General features: G+C 38.2%; 1 protein-coding gene across 1 annotated transcript in view; it reads right to left on the bottom strand.

Moving 5' to 3' along the window:
- Positions 1-17,798, bottom strand: part of RNGTT (RNA guanylyltransferase and 5'-phosphatase) — a 306,404-nt gene extending 288,606 nt beyond the window's left edge. The window contains exons 1-4 of the mRNA XM_019442831.2: positions 17,505-17,798; positions 8,161-8,270; positions 2,417-2,520; positions 2,230-2,318 (exon numbers count right to left, since the gene is read on the bottom strand). Of these exons, the coding sequence (XP_019298376.1) occupies positions 2,230-2,318; positions 2,417-2,520; positions 8,161-8,270; positions 17,505-17,568 (367 nt within the window). The 5' untranslated portion in view covers positions 17,569-17,798. The remainder of the gene's footprint in view (positions 1-2,229; positions 2,319-2,416; positions 2,521-8,160; positions 8,271-17,504) is intronic.
- Between the last annotated feature and the right edge of the window lie 778 nt (positions 17,799-18,576).

Raw genomic sequence — 18,576 nt, 5'->3', positions numbered from 1 at the left:
ACACTCCTAAAAAAATATTTATGGATTCTCCCTTTGATGATATACTTGGAATATCCTACCTTACTCTGGAAATAAATAAATGCTGACCTGTATTTTCTCCTATCTTCTTACAAGTCCTTTTAAAAGTATTTAATTCATCTAAAATATATGTTATTATATACTGGGCTAATTTTCTCAACACCATTTGTTGAATAATCACACCTTCCCCCTATGATTTAAAAAACATCTCCTCCACCACCAGGGAACTTCTGTAGTTTCCACTGCTTTACCCTATGCTTTAATAACTGGTAAGGACAATCCCCTCATTACTTTTGTTTCTCAAAATTTTCTTGCTCATAATATTGCCTGTTTGATTTGCCAAACAAGTTTTCTCCGTGCTCAATGTATGTTGTCTTCCATGGCAACAGTAAATTTTACAAACAAAAAATTCATAGTAATTCTTCCAAAGTCTCTCTGGGATTAGAATTACATTAAAAATTGGAATTAGTGGAGACAAATGTCTATTTCTTCAGGTCTTTTAATATCCAGGTATATTTCCTTCATAAAGACCTCCTACACTTCTTAATAACTTTATTCTTTGGTATCTCATACTTCCATTACAGAAAAGAGAAGTGGTTTAGAGTGTGAACTTACAACTCAGATTGCTTAGGATATGATCTAAGCTGTAACCATTACTAGCTGTGTGAATGACCTTGAGCAAGTCACTTAATCTTTCCAAGCCTGTTTCTCATCATAAAATGGAGGTGACAATAATGTCTACTCAATAGGATTACTGTGAAAAGAAAATGAATAATGTATGTAAAATGGTTTACAGGGTGACCAGCAGAAAATAAATCTTCAATAAACGTTAACCACTATTACTAATAAGACCATTCTCTAATTTTATTTTTAAAAATGTTTATTTCTGAGAGAGAAAGAGAACACACAAGCAAGGGAGGGGCAGGGAGAGAGACGGAGACAGAGGAGCGAAGCAGGCTCCACGCTGAGAGGACAGAGCCCAATGCAGGGCTTGAATTCATGAACCATGAGATCATGACCTGAGCCAACGTCAGATCCTTCACCAACTGAGCCACCTGGATGCCCCTCTAATTTTACTTCCTATTTGCTGTTTATTTGCAAGAAAGTTGATGCTTTCTTATTTATCTGTGTCCAAATATATTATCTTATTTATCTGTGTCCAACTTTCTTACCAGTCCTAGTAGTTTTTCAGTTAATAACCTGAATAGAGAAAATACTAGCTGCTTACGACTTCAAAAAGGAGAAATCGCAAAAGAAAATATATTAACAAAAAAGTTTTAAAATATTACTTGAAAATTAAAAGGCAAATGAATTGGAAAAATTTTCCAATAGAACATATACAAAGTTAATTTACGGCATTTAGATATCAGGAGAAAAAATTATTCAATAAGCTGTGCTAAAACAAAGAATTGGTTATATAGAAAATATTTAAATTAGATCAATTCAGACCATATGACAATATAAATACCAGAAAGAACAAAGATTCAAAGCTAAAAATCAAACCTTAAAAATTCTAGAAGCCATTCCTAGTAGTACTGTTTAAAACAGGGGGGGAGAAAAACTGAAAATAAACCAAATGTCATTTTAAGTAACTGTCTTTTTTTTTTCTTATTTAATACATTTGTTTATTGCCTGCCTTCCACCTCCCCTCACCTTTTCCACCCCCCCCACACTAAAATATAAGCTCCAGAAGAGCAGAGACTTTGTTTTCTTCACTAATATGTTCCAAGAGCCTACATCTTGCAAAGAGTAGCAAACAATAAATATCTGCTGAAATGACTGTCCATCAACAGAATGGATAAATGGTAGTGTATTCGTGATGGCATGTTATACGGCAGCAAAAATGAACCGCAGTTACGTACATCATCATGGATTAGTCTCAGAAATACAATACTGAATGGGAAAAGAAAGTTTCACAATACACAGTATAAAATGCAATCTTATAAAAAGCAACTATGTAGTGTTTAAGGGAAACTTTCCCAATAGTATACCCGAAGAGGGGCACTTAGGGTTTTATCTTGAAAAATATAAAAATTACAAAAATGTATTCCATAGTTTACAAAAAAGTTAGTCTATTACTTTAATAAATACTTGCTAGCAATTACTTAAAAAAGAAAACAAAAAAACTTCCATATCACCTCACCTGCAAAAAAGAAAATGGAAACTCAATCACAAAATAAAATATTCAAACAGTGGTAAAGCCAAACATACCTATAAGTTCAGGTGGGTTTCTTTCATTAAACCGCTCACACAGACGAATAAATGTCTCGGTATTCTCAGTTGTAGGGCACTCACCATGTCTAGTAATATGGAAACATTTTTTTTTTTTTTTTGAAAAAGAAGAAATTGAAATTTCAGCAAAAGTTTCAATATTATACAAATTTAATACATGACTTACCCTTTACACTGAAGTTTTATATATTTGATTCCTTCTTTTTCTATGTCATTTCTGTCATAGAACCTTGAAGTGTTTGTTAGGTCCACTAACAAGCCCATTTTAACCTTAAAAAAAAGAAAAGAAAAGAAAAGAAAAGAAAAAGGGCAGATTTACTAGTAACTGAATTTGTTCCAAAACAAACTGACTAAATGGCAATACTCCAGCTTCATCCATCTATATTGAGGGAGATTTTAGTTCTGCCAACGAACTACTGACAACAAAAGCATCACTCACTTAAGTCTTATTCAAGGCACTAGAACTTAGCAGGCACTAAATGAAATAAATTAACCCCCAAACTAACGATGGAACAAGAACATAAACAAAACCTACTCCATTTCAACATCATAAAAGTCTACCTAAAAAAAAAACCAACGTGGATATCATTTTCTGCATCTCCCACTCCACCTATGATTTACTAGACAAGATGATAAAACAGGAAAGGCCTCCATCTAAAAGGTACCCCACTCAAGCTGCAGGCATACATCAACCCAGCATTCCAAGAAGCTATCACAACATCACATGCTAGGCAGTTAAATGCTAAAGTGAGTACTAGATAAGGCAAAAAGTGTGTACAGTCAAAATTCTCTTGTAAATCCCTTAAATAATCAATGAAGAACAGGGCTCATGGCCATAATTGTGCAATTCACTGAAGACTTAATCCCATCTCTCAGCAGTTTTTCTTCCCGCATTGGAACAAAAATCATTATTTCTTCTGTTCAGCACTAAGTTGGCTTATGATCAGGGGCCAACTGGTTTAAAAAATAATTAACAACTAGAATCACATTCAGACTAGTAAGATAGTCTCACTAAGAAATGCACACCTGAGGAGTGCCTAGGTGGCTTCAGCTCAGGTCATGATCTTGAGATCCGTGGGTCTGAGCCCCGCGTCGGGCTCTGTGCTGACAGCTCAGAGCCTGGAGCCTGCTTCTAATTCTGTGTCTCCCTCTCTCTCTGCCCATCCCCTGCTCATGCTCTGTCTCTCTCACTCTCAAAAAATGAATAAATGTTAAAAAAAATTTTTTTTTTTTTGAAAAGAAATGCACACCTGAACTGAGCCAAGTAAAAGAAGAGTTAATTCATACATCTTCCACTTCATTCTGAAGTATATACTCTCTGGGAAGAATGGCAAGAGAAATAATCTATACTTCTTAAACTGTGATTTTTCTCACTTTCATTGCTATTGCTTTTATTGAGTACCTATTATTGGATGTGCCTAAAGGACACAGGAATACATAATTTGACTCCATTATTAGAGAGCAAAAAAATGGCAAAAACGTTTATATTTCATATACAACAAAACTGACAAAACTGTGTGTTTCTAAAATATTAGCTACCATAATGTACTCCACTGATATCTCCAGATTCCTTAGTTCAAATGCAGATGAGAGATAGGTCTACCCATCAGATTAGCTCTTACTTATAGAAGTGTATTTTTGATAGCAATTTCTACAATCTGCCCCACCTGGGCCTACTACTCTTCCCACATACCTTCTGCAGTGATCTTAATTCCTTCAGAGGACATGTATTGTCAAACACAAACATTTAGAGCTTATTAATACAGCTGCTCAGTGAGTTAGAATTAGAACCCGTGTTGTGTGTCTACAGGTCCAAAATAACAAATGGATGAAAAGTGGTGATAAGCAAGAAAATATGAGTTTTCTAAACACACAGGAATAGTTTAGCCAGGGAAACTGAGAAACTGTACTATAGGACTTAATTGCCCAGAACCCCATATATATGTACATGTGTGTATGTGATATGTCTGTGTGGATAACATATTTGTGTGTGAATCTGTTTGCATACACATACATACATACATATATTACATACACATATTTATTTTTCATAATAATCCCAATCCCTGAAGTAAGCATATTAACAGTATCTATCTCATAGAATTCTTGTGAGATTTAAATGAAGTCCTTCCTCCGTGCCAAACACTATTCTACATGCTTCCTATGCACTAATTTTATTACTTTATTTACAGATGAGGAAACTGAAAACAGGAAGAGATACGTAACTTGCCCACAAAGTTGTAAGGGGCAAACTGGAAATCAAAGCCAGGCTATGTGGCTTCTAAACTCAAACTATAATTTTCAATATGATTACTGATAATGAAAATAAAAATTAAAAGTTTACAAGCTAAAATAAAAAAATATTAACATATAAAGACTCAAGAAAACTACACCAAGAAAAGGGATAAGTAAGAGGTTTTCAAATCTAAATGGCAATTTTTCTAACTCATGATAGAAGCCTTGCACATAATGCAGAGCACCTGGGTAGCTCAGTCGGTTAAGCATCTTCAGTTCAGTTCACGATCTCAGTTTCTTGAGTTCGAGCCCCACATCAGGCTCTCTGCTCTCAGCACAGCACCTGCTTTGAATCCTCTCTCTCTCTTTCTCAAATAAACATACAAAAAAAAAAAAAAAAGACTTGCACATAATGGGTACTAATATTTGCTGAATGTACTAGAATGGAAGAGTACAAAGATTAGTATTAAAGGCTGAATTACGTCCCCTGAAAAGATATGTCCAAGTCCTAACTCCTAGAACCTGTGAAGGTGACCTTATTTGGAAACAGGCTATAGGATCATTACAAATACACTCAAGTTAAGATGTGGTCATACTGGATTAGGGTGTCTTTAAAAGACAGAAATTTGGACAGACACACACAGGAAGAATGGTAACAAGAGAGACAACCCACAGAGCTCACGCTAAGGAATGCCAAGGATCACAGGCAATCACGAGAAGCTAGGAGAAAAGGACGGAAAAGATTCTCCCTCCAAGCCTCCAGAAGGAGCAAAACTTTGCAACACCTTGATTTAGAATTTCTGGTGTCCAGAACTGTGAGAGAATAAATGTTTTAAACCACCCAGTTTGTGGTAATTTGTTACAGAAGTCCTAGGAAACTAATCAGCATTATGTCCGAATAATGTAAAAATTATAATGTTTCATTTAGAAAAATAGTTTGGCACTTATTGTAAAACTAGCCATGCACTCAGCAATCATACTCTTGAGTATTTATTCCAGGAAAACAAAAACTACTGTTCACACAAACACCTGTGCATGAATGTTCACAAGAGCTTTATGTGCAATACCCCACACCTGGAAATAATTCAAATTGGTTAAATGGTTATTTAACCACTCAATGGGAGGAGTTAAATAAACCTGATGATACATCCATACAACTGACTACTACTCAACAATAAAAAGGAACAAACTTTTTTTTTATATAATTTATTGTCAAGTTAACTAACATATAGTGTACACAGTGCAAATGCCCATGATTCATCACTTACATACAACAGACAGTGCTCATCCCAACAAGTGCCCTCCTTAATGCCCATCACCCATTTACCTCCCCCTACCCCCACCTACCTCCCCCTTCAGCAACCCTCAGTTTGTTCTCTGTATTTAAGAGTCTCTTATGGTTTGCCTCCCTCTCAGTTTGAAACTATTTTTTCCCCTTCCCTTCCCCCATGGTCCTCTGTTAAGCTTCTCAAATTCCACATATGAATGATAACATATCTTATCTTTCTCTGACTGACTTATTTCACTTAGCATAATACCCTCCAGTTCCATCCATGCTATTGCAAATGGCAAGATTTCATTCTTTCTCATTGCCAGGTAGTATTCCATTGTATATATAAAACCACATCTTCTTTACCCATTCATCAGTTGATGGATATTTGTGCTCTTTCCATAATTTGGCTATTGTTGAGAGCGCCGCTGTAAACATTGGGGTACATGTGCACCCCTATGAATCAGCACTCCTGTATATTTTGGATAAATTCCTAGCAGTGCAATTGCTAGGTCACAGGGTAATTCTATTTTTAATTTTTTTGAGGAACCTTCACACTGTTTTCCAGAGCAGCTACATCAGTTTGCATTCTCACCAACAGTGCAAGAAGGTTCCCGTTTCTCCACATCCGTGCCAACATCTGTTGTTTCCTGAGTTGTTAATTTTAGCCACTTTGACCAGTGTGAGGTGGTATCTCAATGTAGTTTTTTTGTTGTTGTTTTTTCTAAATGTTTATTCATTCGGGGGCAGACAGAATCTGAAGCAGGCTCCAGGCTCCCAGCTGTGAGCACAGAGTCTGACTTAGGGCTTGAACTCATGAACCGTGAGATCATGACCTGAGCGAAAGTCGGACACTTAACCAACTGAGCCACCCAGGAGCCCCTCAATGTGGTTTTGATTTGTATTTCCATGATAATGAGTGATGTTAAGCATCTTTTCATGTGTCTGTTTGCCATCTGAATGTCTTCTATGGAAAAGTGTTTATTCATGTCTTCTGCCCATTTCTTCAATGGATTGTTTTTCGGGCATTGAGTTTGGTAAGTTCTTTATAGATTTTTTTTTTTTTTTATAGATTTTTTTTTTTTTTTATAGATTTTATAAAGAATCTTTATAGATTCTTTATAGTTTTGTTGACTGTTTCCTTTGCAGTGCAGAAGGTTTTTACCTTGATGAGGTCCCAATAGTTCATTTTTGCTTTTATTTCCCCCCCCTTCAGAAACATCAAATAAGAAGTTGCTGCGGCTGAGGTCAAAGAGGTTGTTCCTGGTTTCTACTCCAGGATTTTGATGGCTTCCCATCACATTTAGGTCTTTCATCCATTTTGAGTTTATTTTTGTGCATGGTGTAAGAAAGTGGTCCAGTTTCATTGTTCTGCATGTTGCTGTCCAGTTCTCCCAGCACCATTTGCTAAAGAGACTGTCTTTTTTCTGTTGGATACTCTTTCCTGCTTTGTCAAAGATTAGTTGGCCATACATTTGTGGGTCCAATTCTGGGTTCTCTATTCTATTCCATTGGTCTAGGTGTCTGTTTTTGTGCAAATACAACACTGTCTTGATGATTACAGATTTGTAGCAGAGGCTAAAGTCCGGGATTGTGATGCCTCTCGCTTTGGTTTTCTTTTTCAATATTACTTTGGCTATTTGGGGTCTTTTGTGGTTCCATACAAATTTTAGGGTTGTTCGTTCCAGCTCTGAGAAGAATGCTGGTGTAATTCTGATTGGGATTGCACTGAATGTATAAACTGCTTTGGGTAGTATCAACATTTTTACAATATTTCTTCTTCCAATCCGTGAGCATGGAATGTTTTTAAAAGGAACAAACTTTTTGTTGAAACTTGGATGGACTTCCAGGGCATTACACTTAGTGAAAAAAGCCAATCCCAGAAGGCCATATACTGTTTTATTTCATTTATACAACATTCTCAAAATGACAAAACTACAGAGATGGAAAACAGATTAGCAGTTTTCAGTGTACAGGGATGGGAGGGGAGGAGTCTGACTATAACGGGGTGGCAGAGGGAGTTCCTTCGTGGAGATGAAACAGTCCTGTAACCAACACCAGGAATCTATACATTGGATCAAACCACAGAGAACTATTCACACATACACACAAATGTACGTAAAAACTGGTAGAACTGTAAAAACTAAATAAGATCTGTAATCTATTCGAAAATACTGTAATGTATGAAGGTCAATTTCCTGCTTTTAATATTGTACTACAATAATATAAGATGTCACCATTGGGAAAAGCTGGGAGGAGGGTTGACAGAACTCTATGTACAAGTTTTGCAACTTCCTCTTAGTCAATGAATTATTTCAAAATAAAAAGGTTTTTTTAAAGCCACCTGAAGAACAAGAAAGGGATAAAGTATACTAAATCAATATCAAAAATGTTTTGTTTCTTACCTTCAGACTCTTTAGATAATTTGAGAGCATACTGGGATGGAACCGATTTTCTTCAGCAACTTGACTATCATATCTTGGTCCTAACATTGTCTTCAGAGGTAAGAATCTTCCTAAACAACATTAAGATGGGTAACAATTTTCATTAAAGAAAATGTTCCAAGTTGAAACTATAATTAGCAATTCTCAAATCACGTTCTTAAAATGTTTTAAATAGAACTGTTCATGAAGTATTCTCAATCTAAACTACACCTTTTACAAGTACCACCTTAGAATGTTTAAATAAATTCCAGAAATTGACAATCAAATATAATAGCAAAAGAATAATTACCAGTGAATGGAACTTCCAAAAAGACTCTTAAGTTTGGGGAACAGGGTGGGGTGCAGGGAGTATGGACAAAATAGGTGAAGGGGCTTAAGGAGTACAAACTTTCACTAATAAAATAAATAAGTCACAGGGATGAAATGAACAGCATAGGAAATAGAGTCAATAATATTGTAACAACACTGTATGGTGACAGAAGGTAACAACACATCATGGTAAGCACTGGATAATGTACAGAACTGTCCAATTACTGTCGTACACCTGAAACTAATATAACATTCTATGTCAACTATAGCTGATTAATAAAATTTTTTAAAGTAAAAATAATAAAAAATTAAAAAGCATTGGGTAATAGTTTTTTAAAAAAGACTAAGGTTTTAAACTACTACATTAAAAAGTTACTGCCTTAAAGTTCTTAAATACAGGAAAATTGATAATGGAGTGAATTAAATCAGTTCTTTAAAATTCTTAATTTTACTTTTTTACTATGAACCTTCTCCATCTTATGCACTTTATCCTGCATTCCAGCATAGGGATCATGCTGACAAGCATATCAACCAAAATCACCTTTCAAACAACCATTATCAGTGATCATAATTTCAGCAAGACTGACCGACCTCTTTGACCTTTTTTTTCCTGAATCATAGTATAAGCATAAAAGTAGCCACCTCATATAATCAATTTTAAAATCAATTATTTTAACTGATTTATATCTTAAAACACAATATCCATAAGAATAAATATCTACCTAAAATAACCTCAGTAAAATCTTAACATCTGTTCAGAGGTTTTAACCTAAATCTCATAAAAACATAATTTTTAAAATTTTTATTTTCTACAAAACTACTCAAGATCACCAATAACTTCTACACTGCAAAATCCAATTGTCAATTCTCAGTTCTCAAAGAACTGGTCACTGTTCAATTCAAGACCACTTTTTAAATTCAATTTAATTTTTAATTCTTGAATCACGTTTTCACTTGGCTTTCAGGATACTACATATTTCTGGTTTTCCTCCTATATCTCTGGCCTCTACTTCTCAACCTCCTTTACTAGCTCCCCCTAACTCCCTGACCCCTCAATGTTTTGTCCCAGGGCTCTGTCCTCACACCTTTCTATCGACATTCACTCACCTGGTGTCTCATCTGGTCTCACAGCTTTAAAAGCCATCAACGTGCTGCTGACTTAACAATGTGTATCTCCAGTCCAAACCTCTCCCTGAACTCTAGGCTCAGATATCAAACTGCCTACCTGACTTAATCTCCACTTGATGTCAAAATATGTCTCAGACCTCATTTCCAAACCTGAGTTCTCAATATTCCAACTCCAAAAGCTGCTCCTCTCATGGTCTTCCCCATCTCAGCAAATGGTTAACATTATTTTTTTAGTAGCTCAGGCCAAACCGTTTAGAGTTATCCTTGACCCCTCTCTTTTTCTCATACCCCATGTCCAATCCATCAGCAAATCCTCTCGGATCTATCTTCAAAATATATCCAGAATCTGATCACTTTTCACTTCTCACCACCTCTACCATCATCTCATCTAAATTCTTATACTTCATTTAGCTTATTTAACAAATAGTTAATAAGTACTTATTGTGTACCAGGCATTGTTCTAGGTACATGGAATACATTAGTGAAAAGAAAAAAAAAAAAAAAAAAAACAGATAAAAATCCCTGCCCTCACAGAGCTTGTATTCTATTGGGGAAAAAATGAACTATAAACAAGAAACATAACAAATAAGGAAATAATATGATATGTTAGAAGATTCATCCCATTAGACCCTCTCTCCTCCTCACTGCTGTCTCAGAAGTCTGATCCTGTTTCCATCAGCTCCTCCAGGCTTCACTTCTTATCAACGTCAGAGTCCATAGCTGATCATCATAATCAGTCCCTTCTAAACACCCTTAACCTCCTTCCTCCTCCCGCATCACTCGACCACACTCACCTGAGAAAAACCCAGACCTCAACAAACTCAACCATCTGACTTCTTTGGCCCTACACCTGTGCAGCTCAGGGCTCCCAGAGAAAATCTCACAGCACAGCAGATAGCTGACACCATCAACCATAATCACCAATCTCAAAGGCAATCCTACCACACGCCACCACCTTCCGTGACAAATATTTCATATATTCCTCATTCATAAAATATAGCAAGCTTCCCCATCCCCTTTTCAACTGACAGCTTTATGCTACACCTCAGTGAAAAGGTAAAAAGAAACAGAAATAATAATATAAGCTAACTTTGCATGCTCACCACATATCAAGCACCATTTAAAACATTTTACACAGATTAATTCATTTACTCCTAACAAAAAAGTAAGTGCTATTATTATCCCCATTTTACAAGTGAGAAAATCAAAGCAAGAGAGATTAACTTGCCCAAATGTCACACTTTATTCTAATAAATGGGGTAAAAGAGGGATTCAAACGCAGGTGATACAGATGTTAACTATTCAACAATGCCTCTCCACCATCAGACAAAAACTTGTCTCACCTTTGCGGTTAATCTACAAACCTTTCTGTATCTCAATTCATCTTCTCTCTCATCTCCCATCCTTCCCCCATTAAAGGCAATCCCCTCCCCTCTGCTCTGGATTCCCTTCTGTGTTCCCTCCTCAAGGACCATGAATCATCTCTTCCTCCCCTCCACGTTGTTACCAACTTTTCCAGTATCTTAACATCTCAGCAGCATCTCATATATTTGACAACTCCTTCTTTCTCAAAAAATTCTCTTGGCTTCCATGGCAATCCATGGTTGGATTACACCATCCCCAATTTCTGGCTACTCCTTCTCAATTCCTACATTCTCTCTTTTTTCCTCTACCAGACTTCAAAATTCTGGATTTCTGTGGGTCCTGTCCTAGGCCTTCTCCATTTTCTCTACTCTCTAGAAGGTCTTATCCACTGCCATGGCAGAAACAATGCTATCTGTTGACCAAATTTTTTATTTTCCTCTTCCAGGGCACATGGAAAGACTACATTTCTCAGCTTCTCTTGTCGTTAGGTGAGGTCCATGTGACTGGATTCTAGCCAGTGGGATATCAGCAGGGGTTAAACATACTACCAAGGCTGGCCACAAAACCCCCCGAGAGATCACTCATTCCTGCTCTTCCCCTTCTATGACAACCTTAGAGGTCACACATTTAAAAGGATGGCAGGACAAGATGTAAAGAGCCCAGAGGTTCACCACATGGAGAATTACCTACAAAAGCTAAGCTGACAGACAATGCATTGAGATATGAATGAGAAATAAACATGTTTTGATTGAAACCCCTGAATTTGGGAAGTTGTCTGCTAAAGAAACTAGCATTACTTATCCTGATTAATCAACTACCATGTCTTTAAATATTGTCTTTATTTGATGATTGTTAAATGTGTATCTCCAACTCAAACTTGTTTGAATTCCAAACCATATATCCAACTGTATACTCAACATCTCTTCTTGAGTAATCAGCACCTTAAGAATACCTCTTCCAGGGGCACCCGGGTGGCTCAGTCGGTTGAGCGTCTGACTTCGGCTCAGGTCATGATCTCACGGCTCGTGAGTTCGAGCCCCGCGTCGGGCTCTGTGCTGACAGCTCAGAGCCTGGAGCCTGCTTCTGTTTCTGTGTCTCCCTCTCTCTCTGCCCCTAACCCACTTGCATTCTGTCTCTGTCTCTCTCAAAAATAAATAAACATTGGGGCACCTGGGCGGCTCAGTCAGTTAAGCGGCCGACTTCGGCTCAGGTCATGATCTCGCAGTCCATGGGTTTGAGCCCCGCGTCAGGCTCTGTGCTGAAAGCTCAGAGCCTGGAGCCTGTTTCAGATTCTGTGTCTCCCTCTCTCTGACCCTCCCCCATTCATGCTCTGTCTCTCTCTGTCTCAAAAATAAATAAATGTCAAAAAAAAATTTTTTTTAATAAATAAATAAACATTAAAAAAAAAAATTTTTTTTTAAAAGAATACCTCTTCCAACCCACTTCTCCCCAATAAGCCCTAATGATACCAATCATCCTACTGCATAAGCCAGGAACTTAGGACTCATTTTTAACTCTTTCCCTCATTCTATATTCAAATTCTGTCCATTTTCCCTCTTTAACATCTCTCAAATCAGCCTACCACTCTTCAACTCTACTTTTAAACCATCACCATTGTCTTTCACCTGGACTATCACAACAAATTCCTAACTAGTCTCCCTACTTCCATTTTTATCTCTTTCACTTCATTAAACATAGAGCAATCAAAGTAAATTTTTTTTTCCAAGTAAACTCTACACCCAATGTGGGGCTCAAACTCACGACCCGGAGATCAAGAGTCACATGCTCTACGGACTGAGTCACCAAGGTGTCCCTATTCAAAGGACACCTTTCTTTAGTTTTGACAAGTTTTTTTTTTTTAGTTTATTTATTTATTTTGACAGAAAGAGAGAGTGTGATTGGGGAGGGACAGAGAGAGAGAGAGATAGAGAGAGAGAGAGAGAGAGAGAGAGAGAGAGAGAGAGAGAGAGAGAAAATCCCAAGCGGGCTCTATGCTGACAGCAGCACTCAAACCCACAAACCATGAGATCATAACCTGAGTCAAAATCAAGAGTCAGACACTTAACCAACTGAGCCACCCAGGCACCCCCAAAGCAAGCTTTTTAGGGCACCTGCCTGGCTCAGTTCACAGAGCACGTGACTCCAGATATTGGGGTTATGAGTTCAAGGCTCACACTGGCATGGAGCTTACTTTAAAAAAAAAAAAAACAGTAAGCTTCTTAAAATTGATGTCAAATCACCTCATTCCAGTGCTTTAAAAACTGCAATAGTTTGCCAGTGCAATTTAAAAGCATATAAATATTAAAATTCCTTATCACACACTATTAGCATGTATGATCTGGCTCATACTCTCCAACCTCATATCTTCACTTTCAGTCTGAGATCTCTCCTATCATCATCCTATCCTAAAGCCTTTCCAAAAAAAAAAAAAAAAAATACCCCACAATTATCCATCTCGCAAACTTCTATTTATTCAAGATAATTCATGAATCACCTCCTCCAGGAAGCCTTCCATAATCCCCTTCTTCTTCCTCATCACCTCTTCCCCAACCTCAAATAAAGAATTAGGCTTATCACCTCTGATATTCCATTATATTCTATAACAGTTGTGATCGTACTTGTTACAACATAACTATCTTAAAATGATTTTCTATTCCCATGAGATTATGTACTCTTTAAGGTAAGGAACTATGTCTAAATCATCTCCCTAGCCCCAAGGACTAGCAGAAAGTAGACTCTCAAATATTTGCTAAATAATATGACTCCAAAGCCACCATCCCTATCACTAGACTGTTTCATATTACATTCCTACAGTTAGTTCCTGGTGGGTTCTTCACATAGGAAGTACAAGTAAGTACCAAGTAATTTTTTTTAAGTTTTACTTATTTTAAGTAATCTATACCCAACATGAGGCTCGAACTCACAACCCCAAGATCAAGAGTCATGTGCTCTTCCAACTGAGACAGCCAGGCGCCCCAAGTACAAGATTATTTTATGTTGAATGATCTACCTATAAGAAATGAGAATTTTGCATTCTTCAAAGTGTTCACCTGAAATCTATCACTAACCAGGTGAAAAAAAGGATTCTTCAGAAATAAAACTTGGCCCTATCTTCTGGAGCTCTCTCTCATTGGAAGTCTGGTTTAATTAAAGAAGGTGACTTCTTTAATAGTCAACAGTGAAACAGATTATATTTAATTAGTACCATCTTCTAAATCAGGAAAATCATTAACATCTAACACCAATGAGATGCATCTAATGTCTACAGTGAGAAAATTTAAGCAGCCATAACACATCTTCCTAATATGCCAAAAACCAAAGAATTATCCAATAAGCATGGATTATTTTTATAATCAGAAAAAAAAAAGGAAGAAAATATGAGGCAGAAAATGGAATGTGAATTATTCCTTATTTTTCACTGAAGACTGCAAGAATATAGCTAGTATTTCTCACTCCACCTGTTATAAAATATTGCTAACCTTGCATTTCCAAAATAAACACTTCTAGGATATACAGACAGAACTTTGAGGGAACTTTGGAGAAACTTACCAAGAATTGTACATTGTATTCGCTTTACTTTCTAATAAGCATCACAAACCAAAGCAGTATTGATTACTATTAGTAAAGATCCAATTTGATTATCAAGAGGCCTGGGGTTCTGTCCAAGGACAATTAATCAGATAGGTGAGCTTAGTATCTCACCAAGCCACAATAATTAAGAATCTAATTTTTGGAAGCCAAGATATTCCAATACAATAATAAAGAAAAGCTTTATTCCTGGCCCTTCGTTCCCAGTAGAGGGAGAAATAAAGGCACACAACTCTATTCCTCAGAGAGGCATAAAGCTGCCTGAGTTAGCGCCTTACCTGCTGCTACTACCTCCAGTCAGTGTCACATTCCTTCCATTAATCTAACAGTAAGTCAGTATTCTGATCTCTGTCACTGCCAGCCTCCAGATTACATTAGAATTCTGGTATTAAACCGTTTTTCTAATTCCAAATTTTAGAAATCACTTTGGCAAGGACTTCTTTATGATTTTGTTTTTCTCACAAATCAGTGCAGGAGATAACTCTAATAAAAGAATCCAGGAAACATGCTCCAAACTAGAAAAGAAGCCAGGCATCTAAGTTTAGAGGTTTCTTCATAGCTCCACAGAGAAAACCCCATGTAAAACAGAAAGAATTCACTACTAAGTCAGAGATGGTAATGGGAAAAAAGTCAAAACGGTTGAAGATTTAAGACCTACGAAGAAAAATATAAAGAATTGTGATCAATTCATTTGAATAAGTACAATGATTATAAAATACAAACTGTTTTCATTTCAAGTGCAAATACACGTAAAAATGGTTAGAGCATAAAGAAAAAGGGGCACCTGGGTGGCTCAGTCAGTTAAGCGTCCGACTTCGGCTCAGGTCATGATCTCGTGGTTCTAAGTTCGAGCCCCACGTTGGGCTCTGTGCTGACAGCTGAGAGCGAGAGCCTGCTTGGGATTCTGTGTCTCCCTCTCTGTCTGCCTGTCCCCTGCTCATGCTTTGTCTCTCTGAATCTCAATAAATAAACACTAAAAAAATTTTTTAAAAGAAAAACATTTCCTCATTCTAAGACTTCCTTAGGTTATCTTTCAATATCACTTGTCCACAGTGGATATGGTTTTACTGACAAGATTTTATATAAAATGTGAAGAAACGCTGACAAATTCAGGAGAACCTGAATAAAAAGTGACAAGAGAATCTCTTCCAACAATTTTAAATAACTAGTCAGATATACTATACATATGTACATAATAAGCAATCATGGGGGCGCCTGGGTGGCTCAGTCGGTTAAACGTCCGACTTTGGTTCAGGTCATGATCTCACAGTTCATGGGTTCAAGCCCCACATCGGGCTCTGTGCTGACAGCTCAGAGCCTGGAGCCTGTTTCAGATTCTGTGTCTCCCTCTCTGCCCCTCCCCTGTTCATGCTCTGTGTCTCTGTCTCAAAAATAAATAAACGTTAAAAAAAAAAAAATAGCAATCATGGTTTACTACAAAACCTTTTAATTTTTGTTGCAAAATACCTTCTAGAATAAGCAGTAAGAGTTAAAATTTAAATCTCTCACTCTTGCAAAAAAAATAATAAACAAAATAAAATACATCTTTCACTCTTCAAAAGACATTGTTAAGAAAATGAAAAGGCAAGCCACAGATGGGAGGGAAAAAAATTTAAGCATATATCCAACAAAGGGCTTGTATTTACAGCTCAACAATAAAATAAAAACCCAATTAAAAAATCAGTACAAGATTTGGACATTTAACAAAAGATATGTGAATTGCCAAGAAACTCAACATCAAACCACAATATTACTAAATACCTACAGTCGGTAAAATTAAAAAGACTGGTCATACCAAGTGTTGGAGAGGATGTGGAGCAGAGAACTCTCCTACATGGATGGTGGGAATGTATAATGTTATGACTTTGGAATGTTAAGACTTTGGCATCTTTTTAAAAGGTTAAACATACACCTACCATATGATCCATTCCTGTCCCAGAAATTTACACAGAGAAATGAAAGCCTATGTCCAGACAAATAACCATACAAGTTAATTTGTAATAGCCAAAAACTGGAAACAACCCAAATGACGGATCAGCAAGGGAATGGATAAACAAATGTGATATATCCATAACAATGGATACTCAGCAATAAGGGATGAACACATATACATACAAAAACACGGATAAATCTCAAAATAATGCTGAAAGAACCCAGAGACCTCCCCCTCAAAAAAGTGTACATATTATATGTTTCCATTTCTTTTTAAAAATTATAGAAAATACAAACTAATCTATAGTGACAGAAAGTATACAGGAAGTTGCCTGAGGAGGAAGGGATTACCAAGGGGCAGGGGGAAACTTTGAGAAGTGATGGTTATCTTCACTATCTCCATTGTGGTGATGGTTTCATGAGTGTTTCAGTGAAGTGTGTGCACGTGTGTGGTCAATATCTACCAAACTGCGCTTTAAATTTAAGGCTTACTGTGCGTCAAACTCAATAAAGAGGCAAAATTTCACATTAAAAAAAAACAAACTCTAGTCTCACGGTAGATCCATTTCACCACTGGGAAACTTCCCCTCCTCTTCGGCCCTCCACCTCAAGACTGACACTTGTCCTTTCTCCCCCCGAGAACACTGGACAGTTCACAAACTTCTGACTAAGCTTCAAAGTAAGGCTCACTGTGTTCTTGGATCCTCTGTTCCTGCCACACAAACCTCCGGTCTACCTTCCCGTTCGCAATAAAATAGTTAGCCTTACAGGTGAGTGACACTTGCCCCCACCCACAGACCCACCCCCCTCCAATCCATTTTCCCTAACACTCAACCACGAAGCTTCATCGGACAGAGCACATCTCGGTCCTGAAATACCACAAACAATCACGGAACCACCGAAAGCTGCGCCCCTCAGACGGCCCACCCCTGGGTCAACCGGTAAGCAGGGATTCGAACACTCCCCCTCCCAGTCCGGGTTACCTGCCACAGGCTGGCCGCGTCGCGGACAGTTCAGCCACCGCGGCGGGATCTTGTTATGAGCCATGTCTCGGGGCCGTGCAGAGCCACCCCCTCCACCAACGTTCGCCGCGCCAACGCCACCGCCTCCTTGCGATCGGCTCTGCAGTAGGGGTCCGAGGCACCCGGATCCCGGCCGGGGTCCAAATCCCGGCAGCTTCTACCCGGGAAACGTCAGCGGCGGCGCGCCACTTTCATTCAGGATCAACTCCACCGCTCTAAGCGAGCCCACAATGCAGCGCTACTTCCGCCCCCAAAGGCCCCACCCACTTCTTTCCGAGGTCAGAGGGGAAGACCGAGAAGCTCCGTAGAGGGACGGGAAAGAGTTAAAGCCTTGGCGAATGGAAGGGACGCGTCTGACGTCGCCCCGCCCCGCCGAGATTCCGGCGCGCTCTTTGGGCAGCTTTGCGCAAGCGCAGGTGGCATTGTACTGGTCCTGCAGAATGACACGTATTTTTTTCCCACCTAGACAGCCTATACCTCCCCGAAAATGTAGGGAAGCCAAGCCTCTTTCACGCGTAGACTGATCCGCAGCTTCCCCAAAGGCATGTATTTTACTGGTGAAAGGGTCCTTCTCACCACTGTTACAGATCTAAAGCCTGATCGCCCTTTTTTCTGCCAAGCTTGACGTCCTGGAGGGATCTGGGTTTGATCTGGAATTTGGGAAGTTCTCCCTGATGCGGTTCAGGGGAACAAGCCTTAGAGAAATTATAAGGGCGAGAAATTGGAATGCCAGAAAAGAAGAATTTGGGGAGGTGTACTTCTAAGGATCCATGAAGTATCTAAAATTAATCCCAAAGCATTTTTCGAGAGTTTTGTTTACATTTCTGAAGAAAAGTTTCCGCGTATTTGGGAGTGTCAGGGGGGGCCATGTCTCAAAGTTACTAACTTGTGTATAATTGTCAAAGGCAGGAAGTGCCGGCCGGAATACCCACCAACTGGCGGTGTTCCTTGCCTTACCAAACAAACGGTCTTTCCCTTCGAGTTAAGCAGGGGTGATTGGAAGCATTTTATAAACTCGGTCCTGTAATAAGAC

Source organism: Panthera pardus, unplaced genomic scaffold (genome assembly GCF_024362965.1).
Source record: "Panthera pardus isolate Hobbes unplaced genomic scaffold, ASM2436296v1 HiC_scaffold_17, whole genome shotgun sequence".
Taxonomy (NCBI): Eukaryota; Metazoa; Chordata; class Mammalia; order Carnivora; family Felidae; genus Panthera; species Panthera pardus.
Note: the sequence above shows the minus strand (reverse complement) of the source record. Positions and strands in the feature narration are given on the sequence as shown.